Raw genomic sequence first — 25,879 nt, 5'->3', positions numbered from 1 at the left:
ATATGTAAATGTGGCTATTAAACATATCTATGTTTACCTAAACCACCTGCAGGAGGAAGTAATACCTTTCCTTGTAAATCCTCTTACACTAAATGGCTTTTTTCATCCCTTTCCCCCCCCCAGCTAACAACTGTCACCTCCTTCCACCCCAGCCCACCCCTCACAAAACCTGGAATATGAGTCTTTTAGCACATGCATCTTGCACAGCAACGTGAAATGAAGTCCAGCCAGCAAATTAGGACTGAAGGCTTCTTACAAGCTGACTCTGACACTGGAACTCTTGATTTATTGGTGGGTTATGCTGGTCTGTGAAAAGAAAACAGTCAAGTAGTTTCAAGTTTCTCTATATAAAAGTTTCCTTGGTCAAAAGGCTTGGAAAACTCTTGCCACTCTGAGATTACTATTTGCTCACTAGAGGGCCAAAGATGGTTACAAGAGGGAGAAAGGTGTGTTTTGTTTGCTCTTTCATTACTGAAGATGAAGCACAGCATGTCAAATTCCTCAAGTGTTTGCTGGTGTGGTGTTGTTGAAGATGTTCAGGTAAGTTGGGCTCCAACTGCAAGTACCTTTCCTGTTTCCATACTCAAGACAGCCAGTTTGACACATTGTTATTGGAAAAAATTATATTTTGGAAGAACTCACTACAGGTGACAGAATTCCAAAAATCAAATTACATGAAAATATACATCGTAATTTTCTTTGTACATTAGGTGAGGAAAACTCTGGAGTAGAAGGCAAAGCAGATGAAGGGCCACAGAAGAGAGTAAAGGAAGGAGGGAAACTATTTTTGAGAGCAAACCCAGAAGTTAGTCATTTGAAAGCCTACAGATGTGCATGCTTGAACTCAACCTTGAGAAAAAACAAGCCTCCCCCACACACCCCCCCCCGCCCCACAAACAGGCAATGAAAAAAGGCAAACCAAAAATTTCACCCCTAAAAAGCAGCTCCTTCCTATCTTGGACTAACTTAGTCAACTGAACTTCCAAGGGAAAGCACTCAAGTCCTTGGAAGTTAAAAATCCCTCAGGCTGCTCAAGGGTGCTCCAGGGCCAGTTTTATTGCTATACCCAATTCAAGAAGGAGGAGTAATTGGGTTTAAAAAAGGGGTAGGAAGGAAAAAAAAAAAATAAAGCACCTTTGAGACTACAAAGGTCATCATAAAAGAAGACACAAGTAATTGATAGCAAATCCTTTCAGGGTTTAATTAGGAAAATTTTAAAGTTCTCATGGGGGGAAATAAAAGGGAGCACATTTCCAAACCCCCCCCCAAAAAAAAAAAAAAAGATACTAAACTTTAATAAGCGAGAAATTTTAATTAAGCCTCAGTGGGTCAAAGGAAAATTAAAGTGGGAGGGGGGAAAAAAAAACCAAAATAAAACCAAAAAAACAACTTTATCCTAATTGTTTTTAGTTTGACATGCTTCACAAGTTGTTGTTTGGTTGGTTGGTTGTTTTTTTTTAAACTCATAGGAAACAATGAATAGGGAGCGAAAAAAACCTGCTAAAATCTTTAGAATTTACACAATTCTATTCCTAACTACTGACAGCATTATTTGGTACAATGTGTATTTGTGGATGTACATGAACAGTATATATATTATCCGGATCATGTTGTGCTATGTACACATCTTTACAATTCTTCCTGAAGGTTAAAGCAGTTCATTAGATTTCAAAATGCGTAATCATCTTGTGTTGGCACTTGTTAGGCTCTTGTCAGCATTGATAACTGGCATGTTTTATTGCAGCCCAGTTCCAGCCAGTGTTTGCCAACTTGTAACAACAGAAGTCCAGCAATAGGTGGGTAGAGTGCAGGAAAAAAAACAGTGCCATGTTTCTCAATTGGAGACCTGCAAAGAAATCACAGGTGTTAAAATGAAACCTCTCATCACCCTCAGTTACTGCCAATATGTTAGTTAGTGTTTCAGGCTCGAGAAGATAACTGTTACTGGTTTAAGAACTTTACATACCTCTGTGCAGGAGGTGGATAAATCCAAACTCATCACCTGAGAAAGACTGCAGTTAGTTCAGCACACTGGGTAGCCAAGCTCAACTATCACCTTCAGGCTCCTGTTGTTCATGTTGCTTCTCAAGGCTGGATTATTCACACCCAGGGCTGAGCAGTGCAGATTTATCCCTGACAGGTCTGTGCATCCCTGACTGTGGCTGCTGGGTCCAAAATGGGACAGCAGTGCCCAGGGAGCACTGGCACCACACTGGCACCACAGCCCCCAGTCAGGCTGCACTGGGCTGAAACCAGCTGGAATGGCCCCTTCTCATCCAACTCCCTGCCCATCCCTCACTTGGGAGGAGTCACCAGGACTCAGAAAAAGCTTTTGCCTTCCAAAAAAGCAACACAGCATTACTTAAAATATTTGTCACGAGCATTGTTTCACGATGGCCAAGTTCAACATGGCAACAGAGCTGAGGTTAGTTAAGGATACTCTGGAGTGTTACTCACAGTTACTCCCTTTCTCCAACACAGGAAAAAAAAGTCAGCTGCATTAACAGTTCTTACACTCCAGTTACAGGCAGTTGTACAAGACATTCTGTTCCTTTGCTTAGTCTTTTGATCAATATTGAGCATTTTTCATGCTTTATCTACACTAGAGAATGTTCCATCAAAGCATTTCTGCAGAGAAGAGATCCTGCACTACCAGTTTGTCACAGCTGGAGCCTTCCCCCAGCCCCTCAGTGCTTACAAAAGGGTAAGAAAGAAACTCTCTCCTGTACAACCATGGTGAAAAAAAACTAACTAGCAGAAGAATTTAGTAAGCTTCTCTGGTTTTTTCAGTCAGTACAACCCCTCTGAACTACACACTGCCCCTGTGAGTTATATATGCTGCAGATAACCAGTGAATATGGATTTGGGCTTCTCCAGCCAAATTTCATTTGCCAAACCAACCATTAAGAAAAGGCAGCTTCATCACAAAGCTCTGTTTTGCTTTGAAAAGCAAGAGTGGGAAATTATTAGCTCATGGAGGAAGTTTTCCCTTGGCATACCAAAGATAAAGTGACCAAAGGCCAGGGATTTGAGGCCATGTTTTAATACAGAGCTTTCTACAAGAGGTTATTAAAAGTCCCATTAAAACTGAGATGTGATTGTGCAAATTAGAGTAAGTATCTTGAGTCAGAAGCTCTTTAACAGGGTGGTATAAAATGCAAATATCATGTCAGCTGCTCTCAGGTCAAAACTTGTCCAGGCCCTCAGAAACACCACGGTTCAGCTTGCAAGCAGAACACAGCTGTTTGTCTGAAGCTATTCCCAAGCCTTCCTCAGCAAAAATGTTGGGGTTTCTTTGGCTGCTGAAAAGAACATCACCTTCCTTCACATTACTGATGGTCAACATCTCAGCTTGATCCTTTCTGATGTGCCAGCAGACTTTGCACTAAAATTCCTGTAGCAAATTCCTGAAGCAAACCCTTCTGAATGGTTCCCAACAACCACACTGAAGTCTTATTTAAAACCTACATGCAACATGCAAGATAAACTGCAACTCCTGAGACAGCAAGACTTTTAAGATGCTTTTAAAAGATTCTTGCAAGTGTTCTTCACAATAATGAACATGAAAGAATTATTCCCCCCTTCTATTACAGCTCCAGCAACCTCTGAGCACTCTTAATAAAGCAGGATGAATTCTGATAAAGAGAAGTTCAACTGCTGAACAGCATAAGTGCAAGAGCACAAGAGAAGTTCCCCAATTTTGGCAGAAGTCAACTGCACTCAGTTCTTTTAGTCTTTAGCACTGCACACAGCCAAAGAGCTCCACTGAGGCCACGCAGCTGAGAAGAAAGGGTTGGGGTTTTCTTTTTGCTTTTGGGAGGGGGAGAAATAGTTCAGCAACACTCAGGCAGAAAAACCTCAACTCAGGTAACTGGCTTGTCTTGGCTTGAAGAGGATACTTACCCTGAAAAAAGTGAAGCTACTAGCTGCTGAATAAGTGTCACTCAAAAGCAGTTTCTTGGCTTTTTCTTACACAGCGGGCAACTTTTCTTTTAAATTCTCCATTTCTGTCTTCTCTCCATTCTTTCTGTAATTGAATAGACAGCTTTCAGATGTCAGTCCTACAACAGTGCACAAGCTCTAGGAAGCTTCTTGGTGTTTTATGCTTTCAGACATTAGCCATCTAGTCAACACCTAAATTTGCTTACAATCACTGAAAACCTGGGATATTCAGGATTTTTGGAAGCTTGCTCTGGGTTTCAGTGCCAGCTGCTCACAAGACAGTGAGGATGGAGCTTTTTCCTCTTGAATTTTACACATTCTCCAAGACTAAACTGGTGGCTACACTAAAATCTATTTACTTCAGCCTGCAAAGCAGCAGCAAACTCAAACTGTGGACCACAAGCTGTTGTTATGGGTTAAAGTCTTTAACTGCAGTGGTAAAAAAGGTACTGTGGAGCCAGTAGTTAACTCTGAGATTTTTTTCTTTTAGGACAGTTTCAACTCCCTCTCAGTCTAGCCAGGACACTGCAGGACAGAAACACAGAAGTCAGAGTGTTCAGAAGAGGCACAGCAGTGTCCTTAGAAAGCAAACACCTCCTGGTCAGATATGGCTGCAAGATCCTGGCTCTGTGAGAAAGGCCTGAAGAGAACACTCAGCTCACCCACTGCTGCTCTCTGGGACGGGGATCTGATTTCAGAGCTGCTCAGATGAAGAGCAAAGATAAAGATGAATAGGAAGAGAGGTAAGAGGTAGGTCTGATCCAGAGATGCACACATCAAGGTGTCACAAAAACCTACAGGAGCAAGTGCAGCCAGATTGCCCTTTTTTTTTTTGTGCCAGGCTCATGAGGAGCTCAGATGAAAGCACAGGAGCCTCAGGTGTGGTTAAGATTGACGTGCTGGGTACTGCCCCACAGTCAGAAGGGCTGGGAAAATACAAAGAACCCCTTATTCCATGAAGTGCCACAGTTCTTAAGTCTCTGATATAAGCAATATATTCTTAATGCAGGGGTGAGGGAAGGGGTCAAACCCCCACATTGTTTTGCCTGATGCAATCTAGTACACACAACACCTTTCTTTTCACCCCTGCTCGGAGTGAAGGTTGTAGTGAGAAAAAAAATTAGGATAACTGGCATATCTTAACACATTTATCACCTCCAAGCTCACTTAGTCAATAAATCACACTGGAAAAGCCCAGCACATCTCAACTTCCCAGTGAAAGCACAAATAAGGCTACTAATTAATTTGTTCTTTTTCAGCAATTCATGCAGCAAGCATTTGGTTCCTTGGACTGGGACACAGGACAGCTCACACCAGGTGGCTTAAGGCCAAGAAAAGCTTTGAATTTGTGCCCTCTGAGCTTCAGAGCCTTAGTTTTTGTTTCTACTTTTTATATTTGTAGTTCTATAAAGTAAGTGCTCTGACTTGAACAGCGAGTGAAGTTTCCAATTTGACAGCTACGTCTCTAAAAATGTTATATTAGGTCATGAACTGTTCTGTTTGCTTTTCAAAATATCTATTCAGGTTCCTGTTCCTCATTTTTTTTCCCCACTCCAAGAGACTCCAACATGCACAGTTCATTTTTCCAGCAGGCAGGTATATCCCCTGCTCCTGTAATGCCCTGAACTGCCTCTCTAACACCTTATTCTCCAGATTTGTTTAAAACTAGAAATTAATCACAGCAGGCAAAGTGTCTTTTAGTAGCTGCCAAATTTTATTGCTGCAGTAAACACAGGAGCTGCTGATTCTTCATTACCCTGATGAGTATGTTCTGGTTCATATGAAGAGATCTACAATCCAGCAGGAGAGGCCAAGCTGCTCAAGCAGCACATTAAAAGTTCCTTGAAACATCTCATACCATAGGCAGAAAAATAGTTTCTAGCACCCAAAGTGATGCCTCAGTACTGTCTTCACAGTCAGAGCTGGATTTATGTTCTTTCAAGCTGGGCTAGAAAATGCTGTTTTCATTTTCAACCTTTGCCCTAAGGTTCAGGTAAAACCAATTCAATTTGTACCTAACTTCTCTGAGGAAAAAAAGAAAAAAAAAATTAAAAAGGAAGTCACTCCTGAAATAGTTGTCAGAGTGGGGCACAATAAAAAAGCTTGTGATGTCAGGAAGGACAGCTAAAAAAACCTGATTTCTCCAGGGTTAGAGCAGCTACATTCAACATGCAGGAATTTAGGAACTGAGGGATTCTAATTGCACTTTCAGCATTTCATTAATAACTTGTTCCTCCCAGTGCTCTCAGGTTTGCCAGCAGAAAATGTCCATGTCTCCTGGGTATCTGTTTCCACCAGTAACATGACACAAGAAGGGGAGGTCCAACACTCAAAAAATGCTAAATGAGGATATTGGTCACTACAACTTTGTGTTCATTTTCTGTTTTCTCCCCATTAAATTTGTTCCACATGAGTCTGTTCCCAGGATGATTTTTCAGCAGAGCTCAGCCACCTTTGGAAATACAACATAGTAGATCAAAGGCTCCAGGAAACTACCAAACTCCCACCCACTTTGGGAAGGTACAGCTGGGTTGACAGAGCAGGTTAACATTCCTCTGGGAAATTCTGCATCTTCCAATCCCCATCTCCCTTTTCCTCACTCCTACAGTTACAGGACCCAGAACTTCTCTTCTGAGAGAGAACAGCACTCATAAGTCACTGCTGAACTGCAATTGAAGAGTAATTCCAAGGCAAGCATGGTGGTGTGTCTCGGATGATTGGGGCCTGAAGTCTGTTTTCCCTACGCCTTTCCAGAACTGAGACTTCTTTTTCCCCTCCCCACCACCTTTATCAGCCTAATTGTCATTCTGCTATGAAGGCAGCTCCTCTAGAGAGCTGATAGCTGTGTTCATACCCCCCAGAGCACAGGCCATGCTGCACAAACACTGTGCTGCATCCAACAACTGCAGCTTCACCCCTGCTCTTGACTATAAACCAGACCATTTTCCTCGCTTTTAGTGAATCTACAGGGGACAACCCTTCCTCCACAGTTGAAGGCCAGATGCCCAGTGAAGCTTTCAAGTGCATTCTCAGAACTACACAGTCAAACCTACTGCTCTAAGAATCCACGAGACAGGAAAACTGATGCAGAGAGGTGCAGGGAACTTTCCCAGGGCTAACTGTCCATTCTGTTTGACATCACTGCATTTCCCAACAGGAAGATAACCTTAGCCTGCAATATAGAAGGTTCTTCCCAAGTCACTGTACTGTTTATCAAACTAGAAACAGAGCTCCATTGTAAGGTCTCTACAAGGAGACAACGTGCAGTCCAAGCAAAGTCTTACCGCTGCGTCGACATTAGCAGGAGAATCACCATTGGGATCTGCCAGCATAGAAATAACACTAATCATGATGGTTTCCACTGTGTGAATGGGAAGCCAGCGTTCCTCAGGTTTTTCATAGCCATATTTGTCTTCCCCGGGCTCATGAAGGATTGAAATGCAGACATCGCCGTTCTTGTCAACTGCAGAACACAAGGAGGAATGTTTCAGTGGTGAACAACAGCCTGGCATCCCTTCAGGAGGCAGGGAGCTGCTCATCCTCACCCCAGCCAGCCTCAAACACGGCTGGGAGGACACTTTATACAAGAGGAAAGGCATTAACCATTGCAGAGCTCCAACTGTAGCAAAGAGGGCTTGGGGGAAGCCTGAGGATCCCCGGGCTTGGGGCAGAGAGGGCACACGGGGAGGGAGAACTCAATTCCAACCAGGCTGCAACTTCCAAGTCTATTTATTTGGACAGGCTTCCACTCCAGCTTTTTCTGTTAAGTTCAGCAAACTAGGGTGACCTTTTCTCCACAGCATATCACTGGAACATATTGGAATATGATTTAAACTGCTGGAATTAGAAAGTGCCTGACAAGTACTCTGGTATTTCCAGAGCTGAAATTGCCACAGCATCAAAATATCCCCCGTCCCTTACGATGGGAACACTGTGCTGCTCTCCTCCCAGTTTTCAACATCTACAGTTTCTGAGGCTGAAGAGCATTTCTCCTTCCCAGTAAAACCATCTCCCATTTTATTTTACCTTCCCATCTATGTCCAGCAGTCCATAGGTAAATGAAACATTAGGAGGAGTCTCCTTTGGAGGGACTAAAAGATGCTGTGATTTCCTTTCATGCTTCCCCAGAGGAGGACAACCTTGGGCCCTCTACAGTGAACTGCCAAGTCAGTAATACCAAGCTGAAATACTTGAAGGTGTAACAAAAAGCAGCTACAGAAGTCAAGCTTCTCCTCAGACCAGAATTTTGCACTTAGGAAAAAAATTAAGGAAAAAAAAAATCCCTGAACAGTTACCAAGAATGCAAGAAGCTGCTCTCGACAGCTTCTGAAAATACTTTAGGAGTATTTTATGCTCTTAGAGCAGCCCTATTAAAAAAATCTGCCATGGTTATTACTTCTTTATTAAGTGAAGATGGCAAAATAAAAGCAGAGTTTCATATTTCTAACAAGAACAGAAATGTACCCATTTATCTTCACTGCATTTTAGTCCTTAACTGCAAAAAGAAATTGAAACTTTGACATTTCTTACCATTTGGATGCCAGATTTCTGTGATGAATTTCATTTTTGGCGGCCTCAGTGGGTAGTCTTTTGGAAAAGTAAGATGAGCCTTGAAAACACCACCTTCACTGGGGAATCAAAAATATCTTAGTAGAGTTTCTTGTAAGCTTAAGCTGAAGATTGGAACTTACTGCTGTATCAAAAGCTCTAAGTTTACCCCTCACACAACTGAACATGTTGGTAATTAACAGCACCAACACTTCCATATGCAATGCAAAGAGTTTCTAGATTGAGAAGATCCTTTCACAAGATACTGCCAGCTCCCCACCACTATCTTTTTTAGAACTAAGATGATGTTCCAGAGGGGAAAAACCACCCAAAACCATCAAAAAAACTGCCAAGGAATTCACCATCTGGAATCACAACTTACATTTTTCCACCCAGTACATTTATTAACAGGAAAAAAAAATAATTGCCAATAACTGCCCTTCTCAAGTACAGCCCAGCTGACACTCATTTTCTTCCTTTAGAGACCAAATTTTGTGGTATCAGCCTGCAGCAGTGAGCCCCAGTGAAAAATCAGTGCAAGCTTTAGAGCTGTGTCTACAGCATGAAAAACCTAAGGAACAAATTTCCAGTGCCACCTTTTCCACACTAAGCTAAAGGGACTCAGACATGACAGGGAGGTGTTCTGCATTACAGTCACCCACTCAACTGGAAAACAACAATAAACAAGAGACATCCAGTTTTTATGTGGATTTACAGGCCAGGAATAGTCCCTTTAGAAAAAATGTGAGGGCTTGTTTGACATGGAAAGCTTTGCAGATGGAATACTTTGCTAATGTAACTACTACAGCAGCACCTGCCCTGTTACTGTCATTTCTTGTAACTGAAGTTTGTAACAGAATTTGCAATTGCAAAGGCAGAGATGACAAAAAGTGGGCCATAAACCTCCAAAGGTGGCACAGGATGTGCAGGGGGTGTGAGGAGCTGCTCCTGGGCAGCCACACAGACAAAACAATTGGGGTAGAAAACGGTTCAGTGCCAATTTTTTTCCCCTGTATTTATAAAGCAGTAAGAGCCAGTCCCCAAAGCCCACAGGCTACTGGGAAAATAACATGTTTTACCACCACTAACCAAAGATGTGCAATTCTAGCAAGTGTCTCAAAAAAAAAACCCAACAAAAAACACAAACCCAACCCCAAAAATCACTAGATCTGAGTGACTTGGCCCTTGAAGCAGCTGAGGGGATCTGAACCCACAGCAGTCATTTTTCACAAGTTTTAGAAAAGGCAGGCAGTTTCCAAAGAATCCCTCATCCTGGGAAGGGTAAGAATTCCAGAAACTGGGCTATTTTAACATCTATAACAGTCAAGACAAAGGAGTGTTAGATTACATTTGTTGATAGCCCCAAACCAGTTAAATCCTTTTTTTTTCAAAGTAAAAAGGTCCTTCTTTCCCTTTTTAAAGAAGCAGATCCTAAAACTGTAAGGCATCCCTGGCTGCCCCATATCAGCTGCATATAAATACAGTTCTTAAACTGAATATCCATTAGAAATCAGTTAATGAAGTACAGCTGTCAATTAAGGGAGATCAGTGCCATTTCCAGCAATATTCCTGATAAAGGGGTTTCTGTCAGTAGAGTAATGCACTGAGCCTGAAGTCTTTGAAAGTAAACTCAGAATAAATAAAGTGGGAACAGGAATGAGATTTAAGTTTGAAAACTGGTGAAGTTTATTATGTTCCACTGTCATCATCAAACAGCCCAGGGAGGAGGGATTCAGCCTCATACTACCCTGAAAAACAGCAACTGGGGACTGGAACAGAAGAGAGCTTCTTATCTAAAAAGCCTCAAAAAAAGCTCAGGACTCTAATGAAGTGGGGAAAAAAATAGTATTGCAATTTTTAGCCTGTAAGATGATGTTCAGTTAGAAGCAGCATTTCTTTACTGACAGTATTTATAAAATGGCCATGAGAATGTAACAGAACCACTACAAGAGTGTTCAGAAAAGGTCAAGAGAAGCTGGAGAAATCATCTCATGCAAGATGTGAGAATCACAGTGTAATGAGTTTGAGGAAAAGCAAAGCAACTTGATTACTGGGCTTAAGTATTTATTCAGAAGGCTGCAGACACGAGATATACAACTTCATGCTGGGACCAAAAGTGACCTCAAGTAAATGTCACTGGGCTTTTTGTATCAGTAATTTACCACTGCAAGAGCCTAAGGAAGGAAAACAGAGTTCATCTTCAGGAGTTCACTCTGAGTTCACCTTTGGGAGTTCATTTTAAGCTGACCCCTCCTGGGCACAGAACGTTTCCCAGGAGCTGGGGTAGATGATCACCCTCAAGTACTCCAGGTCACAGCTGGAGGTTCTCCCATCTCAAACCGACAGGACTTGAGGCTCTGTGGGCTCCTGCAGTTCCCCCAACTAAATCAGCTGGAATATTTGCCTGCATCACCAGCACGAAGTTGTAATGATTTCACCCTGTGCTGAACTCCAGCCTCCCTGCAGGAGCAGCAAGGAGTGGATTTTACCTGCCTTGCTTATGTGTGAAAGGAAACAGCAGCTGCCTCTAAGGACAATCATTCTTTCTGTTTTCTATACAAGAACAAAGGGATCAGTGTTGCCTTTTCCCAGGGGAGCAAAGCACTTTAGAACTTCTCCTATTTACAGCTATTTTGCTAGTAATAGAACAGCATTACCTAACTTAGCACAAAGATTTTGGTTAAGTTCTACTCACTTAGACCAAACTAGGACTAGTAAAGCTGAGTTTATTAAGTTTCTATAAAGTATCAGTACTTACTATAGTGTATCTGGAGGACCAATAATAAGGACTTCCCATCGATACAGATCATTATCATCTATCAAGCCCGCTGAAAATCCTTCCACTGGATTTTTGTTGAGCTCTGTGTAGGAAAAAGACATTTCAGAGTAACTTTAGGTGTCTAGGACATGCATTTGCTGTTCTGCTCATGCCTCTGTACGTGACCAAAAAACCCCAGGGTATTTGGCACTTACTCATGGACTTCTGGCCTGGGTGAGCTCCCTCAGCTCCCAACCACACACACACCAGTCTGTGCCCAAGCAGAGCCCAGCTCTGACTCCAAAACTATCCAAGCAGGAGCAGAAGGGCCACAGTAACTCACATGGTCTCCTAAACTAGAGACCAACAAGTGTTTAAGCCAAGAAACAGGTTTTCTACTAATAAAACAGCCCCACTGTAAGAACCCCGAGGAGCCAGCTTAAACCAAAGTCTGTCTTTAACTCCACAAAACGTTAACAGAAGATCAAAGTCACGCTGTGTTTTTATTTAAAAGTAACATCCTACTTTCCTTAAATGATTTTTTTCCCCAGAATCTGAAAGCATTTGAGACTTGTGCCAGTGAATTCTGGAGATAATGATTTACTATATTCTGACCTACTAGAAGAGAACACAGAAGATAAGCTGTTTTGCTGTTCAATGTTTGTGATGTTTTTATTTTTCCTTTTGTTTCACAGTTTTATCCACTAGTGAGAAGCAACACAGGATTCTGAGTGTATAGACCACTGCCAGATAGAGCCTTCTCTGGCAACAGCCATGCAGAGGTCAGACCTAGATGGAGACTCCACTGAGTTTCTGCTTTCAGCCTGCTCCAGGAAAAAACATGAGATTTGGAATTAAACACCTCAAAGGAGTTCTGCCTAAAATCCAGCTGGGGTAGGGAGAACATCTATTAACTGACAGCTTCGGGTAAAAAAATTACTTCAAATGCCATATTGATGCCAAATTGAAATTCTTCACACAGCATTTGCAACAGATCTTGGGTATTTATGAAAGGGGAAGGTGAAAAAAAAAAAAAAGTTATTCCTTCAACTGGCCAGTAATTTCCAGATGAAATTAGTGATGTTTTCTTTTACAATTACATTATACAGCCCTCGTTATTCTGTTCCACAGCCCAGTTTGTGCACATATTCCCACTTTGTAAACCCAGTAGTTGTATTTTGTGTAGACCCCTCAGCATTACAGGCTGAAATTCAGAGGGCCTTAGAATGTCCTCAGGTACAGGCAGAGGAACTTCAAGTGAAATCCTCAATTTTATGGAGAAAAGCCTACTGTTAATTCCACACTGATTTGCCCATAAGTCTTCAGACACTGTTTGCCAGCAAAGTTCTGAACTATTTAAATCATGGTTAAAAAAGGCAAGAAGAATCAATTCAAGCCCTACACAGAGTCTAATCCACACAGGGAGGAGGTTCACATGGAGGACCAAAGTCCTGGAGAGGCAGATACCAGGATATCAACTTTGCTCGGTCACTGACAATTCAGAGCCAGATTTATCCAAACGTGACTCAGTGCTAAAGTCCCAAGGAATGCACTGGAAGGAGTTTTCCAGGGAGTTACTCAGAGGCTTTGAGTCACCAGGTGAGGTCAACCACCCACTCCCCAAGGTGCAGGACAAAGACCTGGCTACTGAACCAAACCATGGTTTTCCAGACAATGCCTGAAAGAAAAGGTAACATCACAGGGTCTGTAACCAAGACAAAGCTTCAAACCCCAAACCCACAGCACAGCCACACCTCCACTAAGCAAATCTGTTTTCACACTCTGGCATCTATGAAACTCTGGGGAAACAGCTGCACAAGCTTGAGTGACTTCAGTTGGAGGTAGAAGGGGCAGATAGACCAGGCAAGTGTTCCACATCAAGCCAAAACTTCACCAGCCCCTTACCACAGACATTCCTTCAGCACAGGATATTAAAAGTCCCATACCAGTAGCTGAACATAACCTGTTTTTTAAAGCAGGATTTCATTTGAAAAAAAAAAATTGCTTGTGCCAAAAAGCCATCTCTGCTCAGGACACTTCTGTAATCCTTTCAGGTATTATATTAGTGCTGTAATACAGAATATCCACCATAACAGCTACAGAAGCCAAGAGAAAGTGCAAATACCAGGTTCGAGTCCTGTGAAAATGCAAGTCCCCTCATTTCTGCATTTCCACAGGGAGAAAAGGATTTATGCCAAGTTCTGTGTGAACTGCTCTAACTCAAGCTGCTCGTGTTTAGCTTCTTTATTGTTTGCAAGTTATCGCTTCTCAGTGATAAAAACTTGGAAGAAGCCTGACAGAAAAGATTCAGCATTCTTCTATTTAAATATGCCACACTATTTTCAAGCATTCCAACATACACATTTTTTTTATAATTCTTAATTTGTGCTATTTTAATTTCTTTTTATATCTGTCTCAGCCTCAAATAACTTTATCCTTAAGTAGCTTGAAATGTTTTTCATGCACTTATTCCCAAAGAAAGACAGCTCTTACACTGATTAATACCTAGGACTGTGCAAGGGACGTTGGGAGAAGGAATAAGATTGCTGGTGCCAACTGTTAATTAATTTAAGAAAACATCTAAACTGCATGAAAGGGACAGTCATTAGACATCTTCAGTTAAAGCAGTTAAGGAAGTTTGCTTAGTGGATGTTGCCTATAAAGCAAATGACCATGTTACTGCTTTTAAAGAAGGTGGCCTCAGTCTCTGCTTGGGAAAAGGTTATTTTCCTTCCATGGCAGCAATTCTGAACCACAGTTCAAACAGCTGCTGCCTGCAGAAATACTCTGAGGTAACACAATGGCCATAAGCTCACCCACCTTCTCCATGAGAGGTATTTGGAGTTACCAAGTTAGCAGAGGCAAGTTAAAAATGAGCTTTTCCACCCAGATTATTTGTGCTAAACTAAACATCAGGGCTGGTCATCAGACAAAAAAGGAAGTCTCAGGACTGGGACATGAAAAACATCATCCTTGGCTGCTTTACCATGGACAGCCAAGAGCTGCTACTCATTAAAACATGCCAACAAGGCAAGAGTTTGTTTGGTTTTGCTTTTTTCCCTGGATATGGTCAGTGCTGCACATAGAAAAGGTCACTGAAGTACCACCTGTCTCTTGCCTATCTCCTCACTGACTGAGCCTCAGACAGTGGTGAAATCCATGCACCAAAACCCCAAATAAGCAGTGATGCAAACGTGGCAAGGAAGGAACACACACACTCTGCTCAGTGCCACGGGGCTGGTGCCAGGCAGGGGCCAGAGCAGAGCCTCCTGCACTCCCAAACCCGGGACACCTGCTCCCTGTGTCCATCAGTCCCTCCCTCCCAGGAACTCCCTGCAGCCCAACAGGAGCTCTGCCAGACAAACACACAGATGATGGATATCCTTCATAAAGCAAAGGACTCAATTCCTGCCTCCAGGCAGGGAGAGGGGGAACAAGCTCTTGGTGCAGGTCCTCTCCAAAGCCCAGCTGAAGAGCTGCCCTACAGGTCCCAGAAAAGCAGAGAAGCCAGACACCTATAAGGAACTGGAACACTCCACATGATTTTTCCAACATTTTTTCTTTGAGATTTCCTGCTTAGCAAAATATATCCTGTACTTTTTAAACATAAATGAGTCCATCAACACATTTCCATCAAGCCCATGCCTAAGTAAGTGCCACTTACTTGCTACTAGTATATATTACACTCTGTGGTTTAGTATTTCTGCCAGTATTTTCTGCATTTCTGATTGTTTAATACAACAGACATTTCTCTACCCAGAGAAGAAAATAAGTTCTTGTTCTCAGTCCAGAAGCAGTTTCAGGTAGAGCCCTTTGCAGACCAAGCAGCAGCTGACAGCCAAAGCAGCACACACCTGGACAGCTGCCAAGCACCAACATACTTGGAACAGAACCCTGTGTCTGCTTAAAAATTAAGACATGCAGTTCCTTTAATCCCAGTCCTGAACCTGGGATTAAATCCAAGACCTCATTTGGGAGGTGAGGAAGACTCAAGGGCCATAATCCAGCAGAGTTAAGTCCAGAAGAGACTTTCAGGTCCCATGGCTCCCCTCGCACACGATCTGCCCCACAACACACTGTCCCTTTAGCTCTGACTGAAGCAGAACTGAGTTACCATTGCCTTAAACCTGAGCCAACACAGAACCATGAGCTGTGCTTCCAGTTTCAGGGTTTAGTTTCCATCAGGCTGATGTTCCCACACTCCCTAAAACCGCCTTTGTAAAAGCCAGGAGTCCTTCACCAATCCCGGAGCAGAGCAGCACCAACAGAAGTGACTAAGCAGAAGGAGCCCCGTGGCTCCATGGAGCAGCTATGCCCGGCATCCAAACTTGTCAGCCCGACGTCTCCCCCAGCCAGCCACTGCCCAGGAACACTGCAGGGTATTTTAAGCTACATTACAGCACAAAGCTTTCAAAAATCCAAGTTTCTACGTTATTTTTAACAGCAGCCTCTTTAGTAAGTTACACAGTGGTTGAGTTGTGTGCAGCCCGTGGATTGAGTACAACACAAAACCAGAGACTAGACAGCCCAAGGCCTGGCTAAGGCTTCTGGAGAAATCACCTGGCTGGTTCACCCAGCTTTCAGAACAAGCAGGCCACAGCAGCACTTTATATCTGCTGTACATAAGGCTTGGGTTTGTCTTGGTTGCTTTTTGTGAGGCTCAACACTAGTCCAGGAGCTTCTAACAACTGTTCAGACTGAAAAACCTCTTCCCAGACTCTTCCTGTCTGAATCCCAAACTGTGACTTTCATGTAGTTCTACTTAACTGAGGTCACTTATGACTTCCAACACTTTGCTATCTGCAGACCCAGCTGTAATTTCCTGATCCTAGAGCACCAGGGCTGAGATGATACAGTAACATGATCTCCCTGTACAGATGTATTCCCCAAGCTCTCCCTATTACCTGCTTTCATCATGTTCTGTCTTGCTCCACAAGCTCATCCAAGAAGTTCAGACAAAACACAGCATAAAATATGCACACACTCCTGATAGCCACCGTGGGAGTGACAAATACAACAGCAATTAAGATAGAACAGGTTCAGTCTCAGAAGGACATAGAAATTATTTTGGAGGGAGACAAACAGTAAAGACAGAGAGGAGATTCTACCAAGCAGTTCAGTAGCAGCTTTCCATTTGACTCTTAACTTTAGCCTGGCAACTAATTTCCAGTGCTCCATGTGTCACCCCCACTTAATAAGGGCAGCATTTCAGACTTCCACAAATCAAATCCTCCTCTCAGCTCAGAGAATTTGTAGGGGGGGGTGCACAATTAGCATTAACAGGCAAGTTGCACCTCAGTACAGTTCCACACAGCTTTGTGTGCTGCTTTGCTTGCCACGTCCTCAGCTACACCTACAAAGTCTTCCACGGATTTGCACAGTGAAGCAGGTTTTGGAAGGACAGAGGACAAGGTTGGGGGTTTCTCATTTGATTTTTGGTTTTATTCCCAATCAAACTCCCAGCCATGGCCACAGCTCAGCTCTGCAAACAAGTGGACAGCAGCACTGACCAAAGTGAAGCAGCAGAAGCTCCTGGAACTGGCACTACAGCTCTGAGGATTAAGGTACCAGAGACATTTTAGTAGAGATTGGAATTCTTCTCTGAGTAAAGTGTCACATTATTCTAGAATTAAGCTAAGGACTGAGTTTCTTGATTCTGTGTGTTCTGTACCTCCATGTTCACAGGAGTCCTGGCATACCTGAAGACAGACAATTGGAAGTTTGGGTCAGCCATTTAGTTAAAAACTGAGTCTTAACACACCAACCAGGAGCTTGCAGGTCTTTGGTACTGCCTTGGTTCTAAAGGAGTTCCCCATAACCCCTTAAGCCCACGGAGGTGGACACACCAGTAGACATTGATGCATTTGCCATTCAACAAATGTCTGAACTCAACAGCTTAAGTAACTGTGGAGCACATTGTGCCTACTAAGCCCACAAGCCTTTTCTCTTAAAACAAAGGTGGTGTTCAAGTTACTTTCTTGCCCAAATCACTGGAAACAGAAAACATACTGATGAAAACCTTTGAATTCCGTAGTGGTGTTTTAAGTTTTGAAAGTTATGCTTCCAGAATTAAGGTTCTCAGCAGTAAATTCAAAACATATGTTCAAATTAATATCAGTCATGTAATTTTGGTAGAAGTCGAGATAAATTGTTTCTTGAAGAGCCCTTTTTGACTGGACTGCTGGAAGCATGCTCTGTATCCCATGGGACCAGAACCCAGCCCAGTTGTACCACCCAGGCTAAAAAGCAGTTTAAATAAGCCTGTTAAAAAACCACAACAAAACCATTCCCAGTAAGGTCTGAATTTTGAGGGCAAGTGGTATGAAGAAGGGAGGGGAAAGAAAAGTGACTGGAAGAACCCTGATTCTGAAGTCCACGTCTGAAAGGAAACAAATATCTCAGCAGGGAACACACAGTGCTTTGCCCATAAAGAGTCAACTGCAGCACAGGGCCACATCTATCTCACACTCAGTGGAACAGAAATGCCACCTTCCCTTTGTCCTCAGGGTCTGATGCCTCTTTCCACTTGAAGAGTCAAGACAAGTATTCAGGGGGTACCTCATCTGTCTGTACTGGAGAGGGGTCACTCTCAGCAGCACCCAATAGAGATCTTATCAGGATAAGTAGTTCCTGAGACTCCCTAATTATCTCATCCCGAGGCAGATGTCAAAAACAGGTCAGATGAATCACACTCTACATGCACTTATTTCTCTCACCTACAAAGGACAACTACAAGCTTCAGATGTCCACTGTGCACAACTGCTGAATTTGGCAAGACAGGGGCCATCCTCGGTGCCATGAACGTGGTTGAGTTTAGCAGGGACAGGAGAAGTTAATTAACCTCCTAACAGCTGTTTGCAAATTACCAACAGACTGAAGCTACAAAAAACCTCCATCCAAGTATCTTTTGAGTAGTCACATGCACACTGCTCACGAAACAGCACTGCTGCACAGAGCCAAGAGCTCGAGGACGTGTGTGGTTTACAGACAAGAATAGAACACCACTAGAAATCCACCAGAAAGCCTCTCTGGCAAAAATGTGCCACAGGGAAATGTGAGGAGTTCATCAGGAGCTTTCCTTGTCATATGCCTAAATTGTGTTGCAAGTCAAGGACAATTTTCCAGCTTGTTTTCTCTCTTGCTTTTAATATGAATAACAGGTTTGCATAACCTAACTTGAGCTACATTGTTATTCAGAATTGTTTTAAGACGTTTCTCTAAATGACTCCTGACAGCAGCATCATCTAGATCAGCACCAAGTGCCAGCCAGCTAAAAAAAAAAAATCAGCCAGCATGGCCTACTAGGTGTTGTGATGATGGTATGGAAATAGGTTTCCCTTAACAAACCACACACAAGACAGACTGCACGTGAAAACCTTTACAAAGGGCTCCTATCAAAAAGCCTTTGCTATTATTCTAACCCTGTATAAGCACTGCTAACACTCCTGCCCCGGAGAGCAGTTATTTTTATGGAACCCTATTTCAATTAGATTGCTATACTTAAGTGTCTCTTAAGGTCTGGATATCTGATCTCTGCTCCAGCTGCTATGCCTTGGACCTGGGAGCAGGAAAGAGAAGGAAATATGAACGTTTTACACTTGGAAGGAGGCCTAAGGCTCGAGCCTAGTAGAGACTAAGTGCAAGATCTCCCCAAGGCCAGCTCCTGACAGATATCCACACAGCACTGCAGACTGAAGCACGGAGCAGGTGCAGCAGGGTGATAGCACAGCCCTGCATGTGAAGTGTCACCCTGATTCTGTTCCCACACGCTGGAACAAAAAGCAGACAGTACAAGTTTCAGGAGTCATATGCCCTCTTCCTCACCCAAGCCACCTGCTCTTCTTTCTCCAGGCACCCAACTCTGCACACTCATTTTAGTCCTTGGTTACTTCACCCTCTCAGGGCAGCAGCCACCTCTCAGTTCAGTTCCACTTCGTTAGAGCTCAGCCTCTGTGCTGGGAACAAACTGGAGTGGTTTAGATCAAACCTGAGGTTGCACTGAACACATTGCAAGGAGAAACTTCAGCAGAATGCCTATTTGAGGCAAACAAGTTTTACCTACCAAGTTCACTTATTTTCAGACTGGTTACCATAGGGCTTTGGGGGAACTAAAAAACAGCTTGTACCAACCACAGAAGGGACCAAGTAATCCTGTCTTAGTTGAACATACACATGTTCCAAGTCTGTCTTGCATCAAAAAAAAACATCTCAAAGAGACACAGAAGAGTCAAGGCAGAATCAGTTATAATTACAACCTGTGGTTTTATCTGAAGACCATTCACTCTACTTGATTTATCCCAGATCTGTTTCTCTTAAACAAGAAATTTATAGCAAATCAACAAATCCTCAGTTTGCAGTTCTGCAGCAAATAACTCTTTAAACACATAAGATGGAATCACTATCAGTCCCACAAGGCAAGACAATTAATTGTGATTTGGGTGATTCAACATCTCCAAATAAAGATCTTATCAACAAAGCAGGAATTCTTCTAAGGAAGAATTGGTTTAATTTTGCTTCTTGTTTCACAGGATCTCCAGCAGTATTCTCCCATTCCACTACTCTCTAACAAAACAGGAAGAAAGCACTTTACTGCCAGATCCAGGTATGCCCACACTTTGGTGTAACTCACAGTTTGGGGGGAGCAGAGAAGGAACACTCAGAATTTATGGTAAGCTTAGTTCTTTCCCTGCATGATTAGTAAGCTGACCCAGGCAGAGCCAACTGGCTGTGACTCCTTGAAGAGGCAGCTACAGTAAGTTTATGAAGCAGGTTATTGCTCCATCCTGTTCAAGCAACTGGTTGAGTCATCAAGCTCTTCCATTCTGAGGTTTAGCTAAACCTCACTTTCCAAAACTGCCAGCATCCCTGAAAGATTCTTTCTGCAAGAGGAACATCTGAAAAGCTAACATGTGTAGTTAGCAGAGTTTGCCACTAGTCACATTCATCATTATTTACAGCACAACAGAAATTCAGGCTGTTTGTGCTGTTACAGTGACTGGAGTCTGAGCAGGGCCTGTGTTTTAGAAATTTTATTTTCTATCAAGTCAGCTTGAGCAAGGGAGCTTTGATGATTCTGTCAACACAACCTCACAAGAAACAAGACTGTGTTATCTGCTATAAGGCCCTACTGCCAGGGGGTTAAGGTGAGAGGCACACACACGCTGTACCCAAGCATCCCAAAAAGCATCAGACCAACCAAGATAGATGGTTATAAAAAATATAAATTAGTCTGCTTAAAAAAAAAATGCGGGTTTTTTTTATAACTTCAGTATCACTTAAAATACTAAGTCTGATGTACAGGATCTTGGAGTCTTAATTATTCAGGATAATCAGAATATTGCTGACCATATGAACAGACCTCCCCAGAGGAGCTAACAGGCAATCTAGCACCAAATTAATACTTCAGATCAGTGCCACTCAAATTACTATCTTGTAGACAAACCCCCTGTAAGCCAGTACTCAACTGTAAACAAAGTGGGTTTTTCATACACCAGCCACCCAAAAGAGATGCATCTCAGCTTTGATGTATAAAATGATCTTAACTTCACAATTTCCTCAGAATTCACCACCCAAATATATTTTTAAAACAGTAAATCCTACGTAATTGCCAAAAATTCAACTAGCTCAGTGTTACACAGCAAGGTTCTTCCACACAAAAAAGTCAAATTTGTTGAACTGTCACATTAAGTATTTAATACAGTTTTCCAACTTGTTAATTTTTCATTAGACATTTCTGCTTTCAAACAGGAGCCGTACGCGCTCTAAACCGAAATAATGCCACGTTTCTCATGTTTGAGAAAAATATCACTGTGGCTTTTTCTGTATCCTAAGTTGGAGATTATTTACAACCCAGCACAAGTGCAGCCAACAAGGGCATGGTTATTCCTGTTTCCAGTGCTCCATGTTTATGTTAAAGAGAACTTGCACTTCGAGTTCCACTGTGCGCTCCCGACTGAGCTGCGTCCTCCCTCCATCAGCCTGCTGGGGGAACTAGACAGGCCTGCCTACTCCAAAGTCTCTGTGTCAGCAAGAATTTGGCAGAAAGATGAAATAAAAGCATTCAGAGAAATACCTCAGTCTGCAAAACCCTTGGGCTTGACAGCTCTGGAGACTGGGAGAGAAGTTTCACGCTCCTGTTGTCTCCTGCCTCTTTTTAAAGAGCAGAAAGTTTTGGGGGCTGTAAAAAGAACGGAGTTTCTCCTCCCCCACCTCCCCTGGGGGGTGAACTCTGCTAACCCAGTGCTACACCAATCTACATACTTGCTGGGAACTTTTTTTTTTTTTTGAAGTTCAAAGGCATTTTTTTCCTTTTAGTTTTTCCTGCACCCTGCTTGCAAAAAAAGGGACAGGTCATGGTTTCTATTTCACATTATTACCAACCCAGAAAGTGCCCTTCTCCTTAAAAACAAACAAACAACAAAGGTAAGGACAAATATGTTTGAATTCCAAGATATTTCCAGAAGCTGCTAGAGCTTACAATTAAGCTGATTTGAGAAGGAACAGCATTTAGTTTCACAGGTATCCATAGATATCTGATCCTGCAGCTCTAGTTAGACTACCCCTGTAAGTGGCTTTGGTACTCAGAGATCCCCACTCACCACTTCCTTAACACTTAAAAAAAAAAAGAAAACAAATAAAAACTCCCCAAAGTTCTGACTCCCTTGAATTGTTCTTGTGCCCAAATGGGGGCAAGCAAATGTCAATACAAAACCAGCTACTACGCCAATTCCCTGGTGACCCAGCTCAATATTTCATTAGCAAAGGCACTGTGAAGCCACATAGAATTTGGGAGAGAGAAAAAATAAAAACAACAAACCAAAGGAACACATAACAACCCACATCTACATAACAACCCACATCTAACCTGAGGTTGTATTTTGTGACTGTCATTGAATGTCCCTTCTCTGAGAGCATTATCAGCATCCAGAACACGCCACTGGAGCTGAGAGGCATGTTGTGTATATGGTGCTGTGGTCCCAGTTCCCTGCTCAAGTTACAATACAAACCAGTTTGCTCCAGGAAAAAAAAAAATAGAAGTCTGTCTTCATACACTTACAGGAGCGACCTGGGGTTGTGTTGTCAGGTTTTGCTGTTTTGATGAGACCTATTGTTTTGTCTCACTGACAACCAAGCAGCCTCAGCAGCTGACCTGCACTTTAACAAAGTGCTCAGGAATTAAAACAGCTCATTAAAGTGTTCGGTGCCACAGACACCTCCTTTCCCCATAATGCCTTTATTAAGAACCATATTAAGAACCAAAGCATAGGGGAGACCAACAGGGAACCATTCTGAGAACTACTGTTTTACATTACCTTCTCCTCCTCCTGCCATTGTTTTTTCCTCTTGGCATTGAAAAAAGCTATCTAGGGTCTCACAATTAAGGAATTTTTATATTCCTCTACTGCTCCACCATTATTTGGGTTTCAGATTGCCCCTTCAACCTCCCTCCACTTCTGGGTGTCTCGCTCCAAGTCTATCAGCTCCAACCTCACATCCCTTGTCAAATTAGCATTATTGAAGCACAAGTGAGTGATCTGAGGCAATTTAAAATAATTTAGACAGAACTCCTATCCTGTCTGCTGTCCTCCAAACCCCACCAGTAGGTACAACCCCATGACTCACCACACTGGATACAGGCAAAAGCTGCATGGAGAAGAGACGCTGAGGTACCAACCCCACCAGGACAAAAAAATACCACAGTGCTGATTTTTGGTTTGAGGTAGAATAAGCAGGGTGGGTGTAAACAAAGGGACACAATGGAGCAGCTCAGACTTGGAAGAAGATAGCAGCAGGGAAAGAAGATCAGACATCATGAAGCTCAGCCTCTGCACTGTGACTTCAAGCAGCCTGCCATCTGAAAAACCAGTGTCAGCCCAGGGCAGCTCAGGTCAGATGTCACTTAGTTATCACACCTAGAAGAAACTATTTTATTTCTCAGGTCACTTACTCCACGTAGGACTTTGGAAGAGTTCAAGACTCTTCTTCAATACTCACCCCACTGAAGTATGCACACTCACAATCACTTTTAATATGGTTTCAATTTCTTTAAATACGTGTAAAAGCATACCAAAGGCACTAATGTTACTTAAATCACAAAACCCCCACAAGAGCTGCATGGAGCAAGCAAATGGTTGCAGTACTTGAGTCAGTACAGTTGAATCAGTAACAGGGGCAGTTGGAAAAGCTCACCAGCTTTTACCAGAACACACGAAGCCTTCAGAAAAGAGTGAGCAGAAAGTTAAACAGAAGTTAACCCCCAGATATAACAGTCTACAAGTCTACTTACATATCCAACCCCCCTGTGCTTACACAAGGTCAAAAAACGTACAACAGAAGCTGAATACTTACTATTGAGAGACTCCAGCTAAATGTCAAACTTCTTTTCATGAAGCACAACTAGTCGGTTAAAAGAGAAATTCCAGACAGCTGAACAACTATTCTAGGTTACCAAATGCTCGTTTTTATCAAGTTAGAAAGCAACTATTCTACACTACTGCTTCCTTAAACAGATCATTTATGGTAAAGAGAATCTGCACGTCACATGCAGCCATGAGCTCCTGCAGTAAGGGTATACCTAGAACTCTTAGCTTATCTGAGCATGCAGACACCTCACTGAGTGTCACTAACAACTCCAGCAGTTGCTAAGGCATTAACAGGTGCATGCAGATATTCAGGAGTGCAGCCACAGGATGAGATTTTTAGCCACAGTATGAGAGGGTTGTTTGTTTTTTTTGGTTTTTTTCCCCCGAGAGTGCCACCTTAAAGGGGTAAAACATCCTGTGCTGGTCGTTAACTATACTGAAGTTTCTCAAACTGATCGTCAACTAAAACCAGAAGACAGTGCTGGAGACGCACAAGCACATCATCCAGCTCGCTGTGCCCGGTTATGCAACCTCACCTCCTTACTGCTAACAATGCTGCTTTCCACCCTTAGGCTTTCAGCGACATTACTGAAGTCTCAGGCCAAAATCCTCCTCCGGGAATTCCTGTGCCACCCAGTGACCCCGTCCCTTTGTATGGCTACTCCGCCAACTCCAGCCAGCGCTGGAACTGCCCGAGTTTAGGGACACCTAGCACACATTTCCTTATCTGGCTATGAAGCAATTTTTACGTAAGGGACGAAAAAGGCGATCCTGTTCTTCCCAAGGTGCCGGGCGGACCTGTGGGCTTCCCGGAGGGGACGGCGGTGCCGCGGGGGCGCAGCAGGCGGGGGATGCGGGGACATGTGCGAGTGGGGGAGGGCTGGAGGGAGGGAGCGCTGGCGGCGCGTTCCCCTTTAAGTGTGGCAGCGCACACATGGAGCCGCATTGTGCGGCCCCGCGCATGCGAGTCCCCTCGGCGGGGCCGGGCCGGGCCAGCTCGGCCGCCCGCCCGCCCGCCCGGGGACAAAGGGAGGGGGCGCGGCGACACCGAGCCCGGCGGACACCCCGCGGACACCCCGCTGCCCTCCGCGGCCGCCGCCGCCCCGGCCCTGCCCGGCCCCCGGCCCGCTCCCAACTCCTCCTCCCCCGCGCCCGGCCCGCCCTCTCGCCCCCGGCGGACCCCCCGCCCCTCCCCGCGGGTCCCCCCGCGGCGGTCCCGCCGCCCCCCCCCCAGCCATCCCGCTGCTGCCCCGGTGCTCTGCCCCCGCCGCTTCTCCCGACAACAAAGGGGGAGAGCGGCCTCCCCCTCCCGGCACGGGAGGCGAGGGGGAGCCGCGGCGGGGAGGCGGGACGGGGGCACCGCAGGTCCCCGCAGGAAGGGGTGCGAGAGCGGGGGGGTCACCCGGGCCCGGAGTACCGGGGTGGGGGGGACCCTCCTTCCTCCGCCTCTCCGCGGGGCCTCACAAACACCCCCACACGTCCCCCCGCTCATCCCCCGCGCTGCGGGACGAGCTCCGCGTCCCTTCTCCCCCCGCCCCGGGCGGACGGGCCCGCAAGGGGAGGGCACGGGGAGCGCTCGGGGAGCCCCCGCCAGGCTCGGGACTGGGGGGCCCGGTGCCACCCCGCGCTGCCCCGGCGGGACGGGGGCGGTCGAGGGGACGCTCCCCCGCCGTGCCGGCCCCGCTCCCCTCCCCCGGCTCCCCTGGCAGCGATCGCCGGCCCGGCTCCCCCTCCCCCGCTCGGCCTAGTTCCCTCGGCTCCCGGCTGGGCACGGCGCGGCGAGGGGGGGCCGTAATCTCCCCTTCCCCCTCACACACACACACACACACCGCCGCCCGCCCCCTCCCCGAGCCGGCGCCCCTTCCTTCCCCCGCCGCGGGCCGCGGCCCCTCCGCGGCCGCCCGGCCGCCGCTCCCCCGCGGCGGATGACCCGCCGCCCTCCGTCCGCCGCCGGTCCGGCTACCTGCTAGTTGTCTCCGCAGTAGCAAGGCGGACTGGAGCTCCGTCATTCTCCCCCGCTCTGCCCGGGGAGGGAGTCCCAGCGGCGGCGGGGACGGCGCGGCTCCTGGCGCTGGGAGAGGCGGCGGCGGCGAGCGTCGCTCAGCCCGCCCGCTCCGCGCCCGCCGGGGGTCTGGCTCGGCGCCGGCCGCCACAGCACGCAGGGTCCCGGGCAGGGCAGCGCGGCCGTGGCTCCGAGCCGCCCTCCTCCTCCGAGCCCTCAGCGCCGCCACCTCCCGCTCCCCCCGCCAGGAATTTCACCGCACTCGGC

At 45.0% G+C, this 25,879-nt stretch overlaps 1 protein-coding gene across 2 annotated transcripts; it reads right to left on the bottom strand.

The window, feature by feature from the left end:
* Nucleotides 1–1,447: 1,447 nt before the first annotated feature.
* Nucleotides 1,448–25,834, bottom strand: UBE2G1 (ubiquitin conjugating enzyme E2 G1). Of its 2 annotated transcripts, XR_010435597.1 has the most exons (7): nt 25,574–25,789; nt 11,249–11,351; nt 8,473–8,570; nt 7,227–7,405; nt 3,904–4,027; nt 1,967–2,002; nt 1,448–1,846 (listed from the first exon to the last, which is right to left on the bottom strand). XR_010435597.1 is itself a non-coding variant. In XM_064677746.1 (6 exons), exons 1-5 carry the CDS (start codon nt 25,617–25,619, stop codon nt 3,941–3,943), a joined length of 513 nt encoding a protein of 170 aa, XP_064533816.1. In that variant the 5' UTR covers nt 25,620–25,834; the 3' UTR covers nt 1,448–1,846; nt 3,904–3,940. The 2 variants fall into 2 exon arrangements, 1 of the variants encoding a protein (XP_064533816.1); XM_064677746.1 differs by lacking the exon at nt 1,967–2,002 and having other exon boundaries at nt 25,574–25,834.
* Between the last annotated feature and the right edge of the window lie 45 nt (nt 25,835–25,879).

This window comes from Pseudopipra pipra, chromosome 21, assembly GCF_036250125.1.
Source record: "Pseudopipra pipra isolate bDixPip1 chromosome 21, bDixPip1.hap1, whole genome shotgun sequence".
Lineage (NCBI taxonomy): Eukaryota > Metazoa > Chordata > Aves > Passeriformes > Pipridae > Pseudopipra > Pseudopipra pipra.
This window is presented reverse-complemented; position numbering and strand designations above follow the sequence as displayed.

What these genes read in the sequence shown, in the direction of transcription:
- UBE2G1 (XM_064677746.1), bottom strand. Translation starts at nt 25,619, where the DNA reads ATGACGGAGCTCCAGTCCGCCTTGCTACTGCGGAGACAACTAGCAG. An exon ending in ACTGCGGAGACAACTAGCAG is followed by an intron (nt 11,352 to 25,573) that starts GTAGCCGGACCG and finishes TTTCCTACACAG; the next exon opens with AGCTCAACAAAAATCCAGTG. An exon ending in GGTCCTCCAGATACACTATA is followed by an intron (nt 8,571 to 11,248) that starts GTAAGTACTGAT and finishes TTGATTCCCCAG; the next exon opens with TGAAGGTGGTGTTTTCAAGG.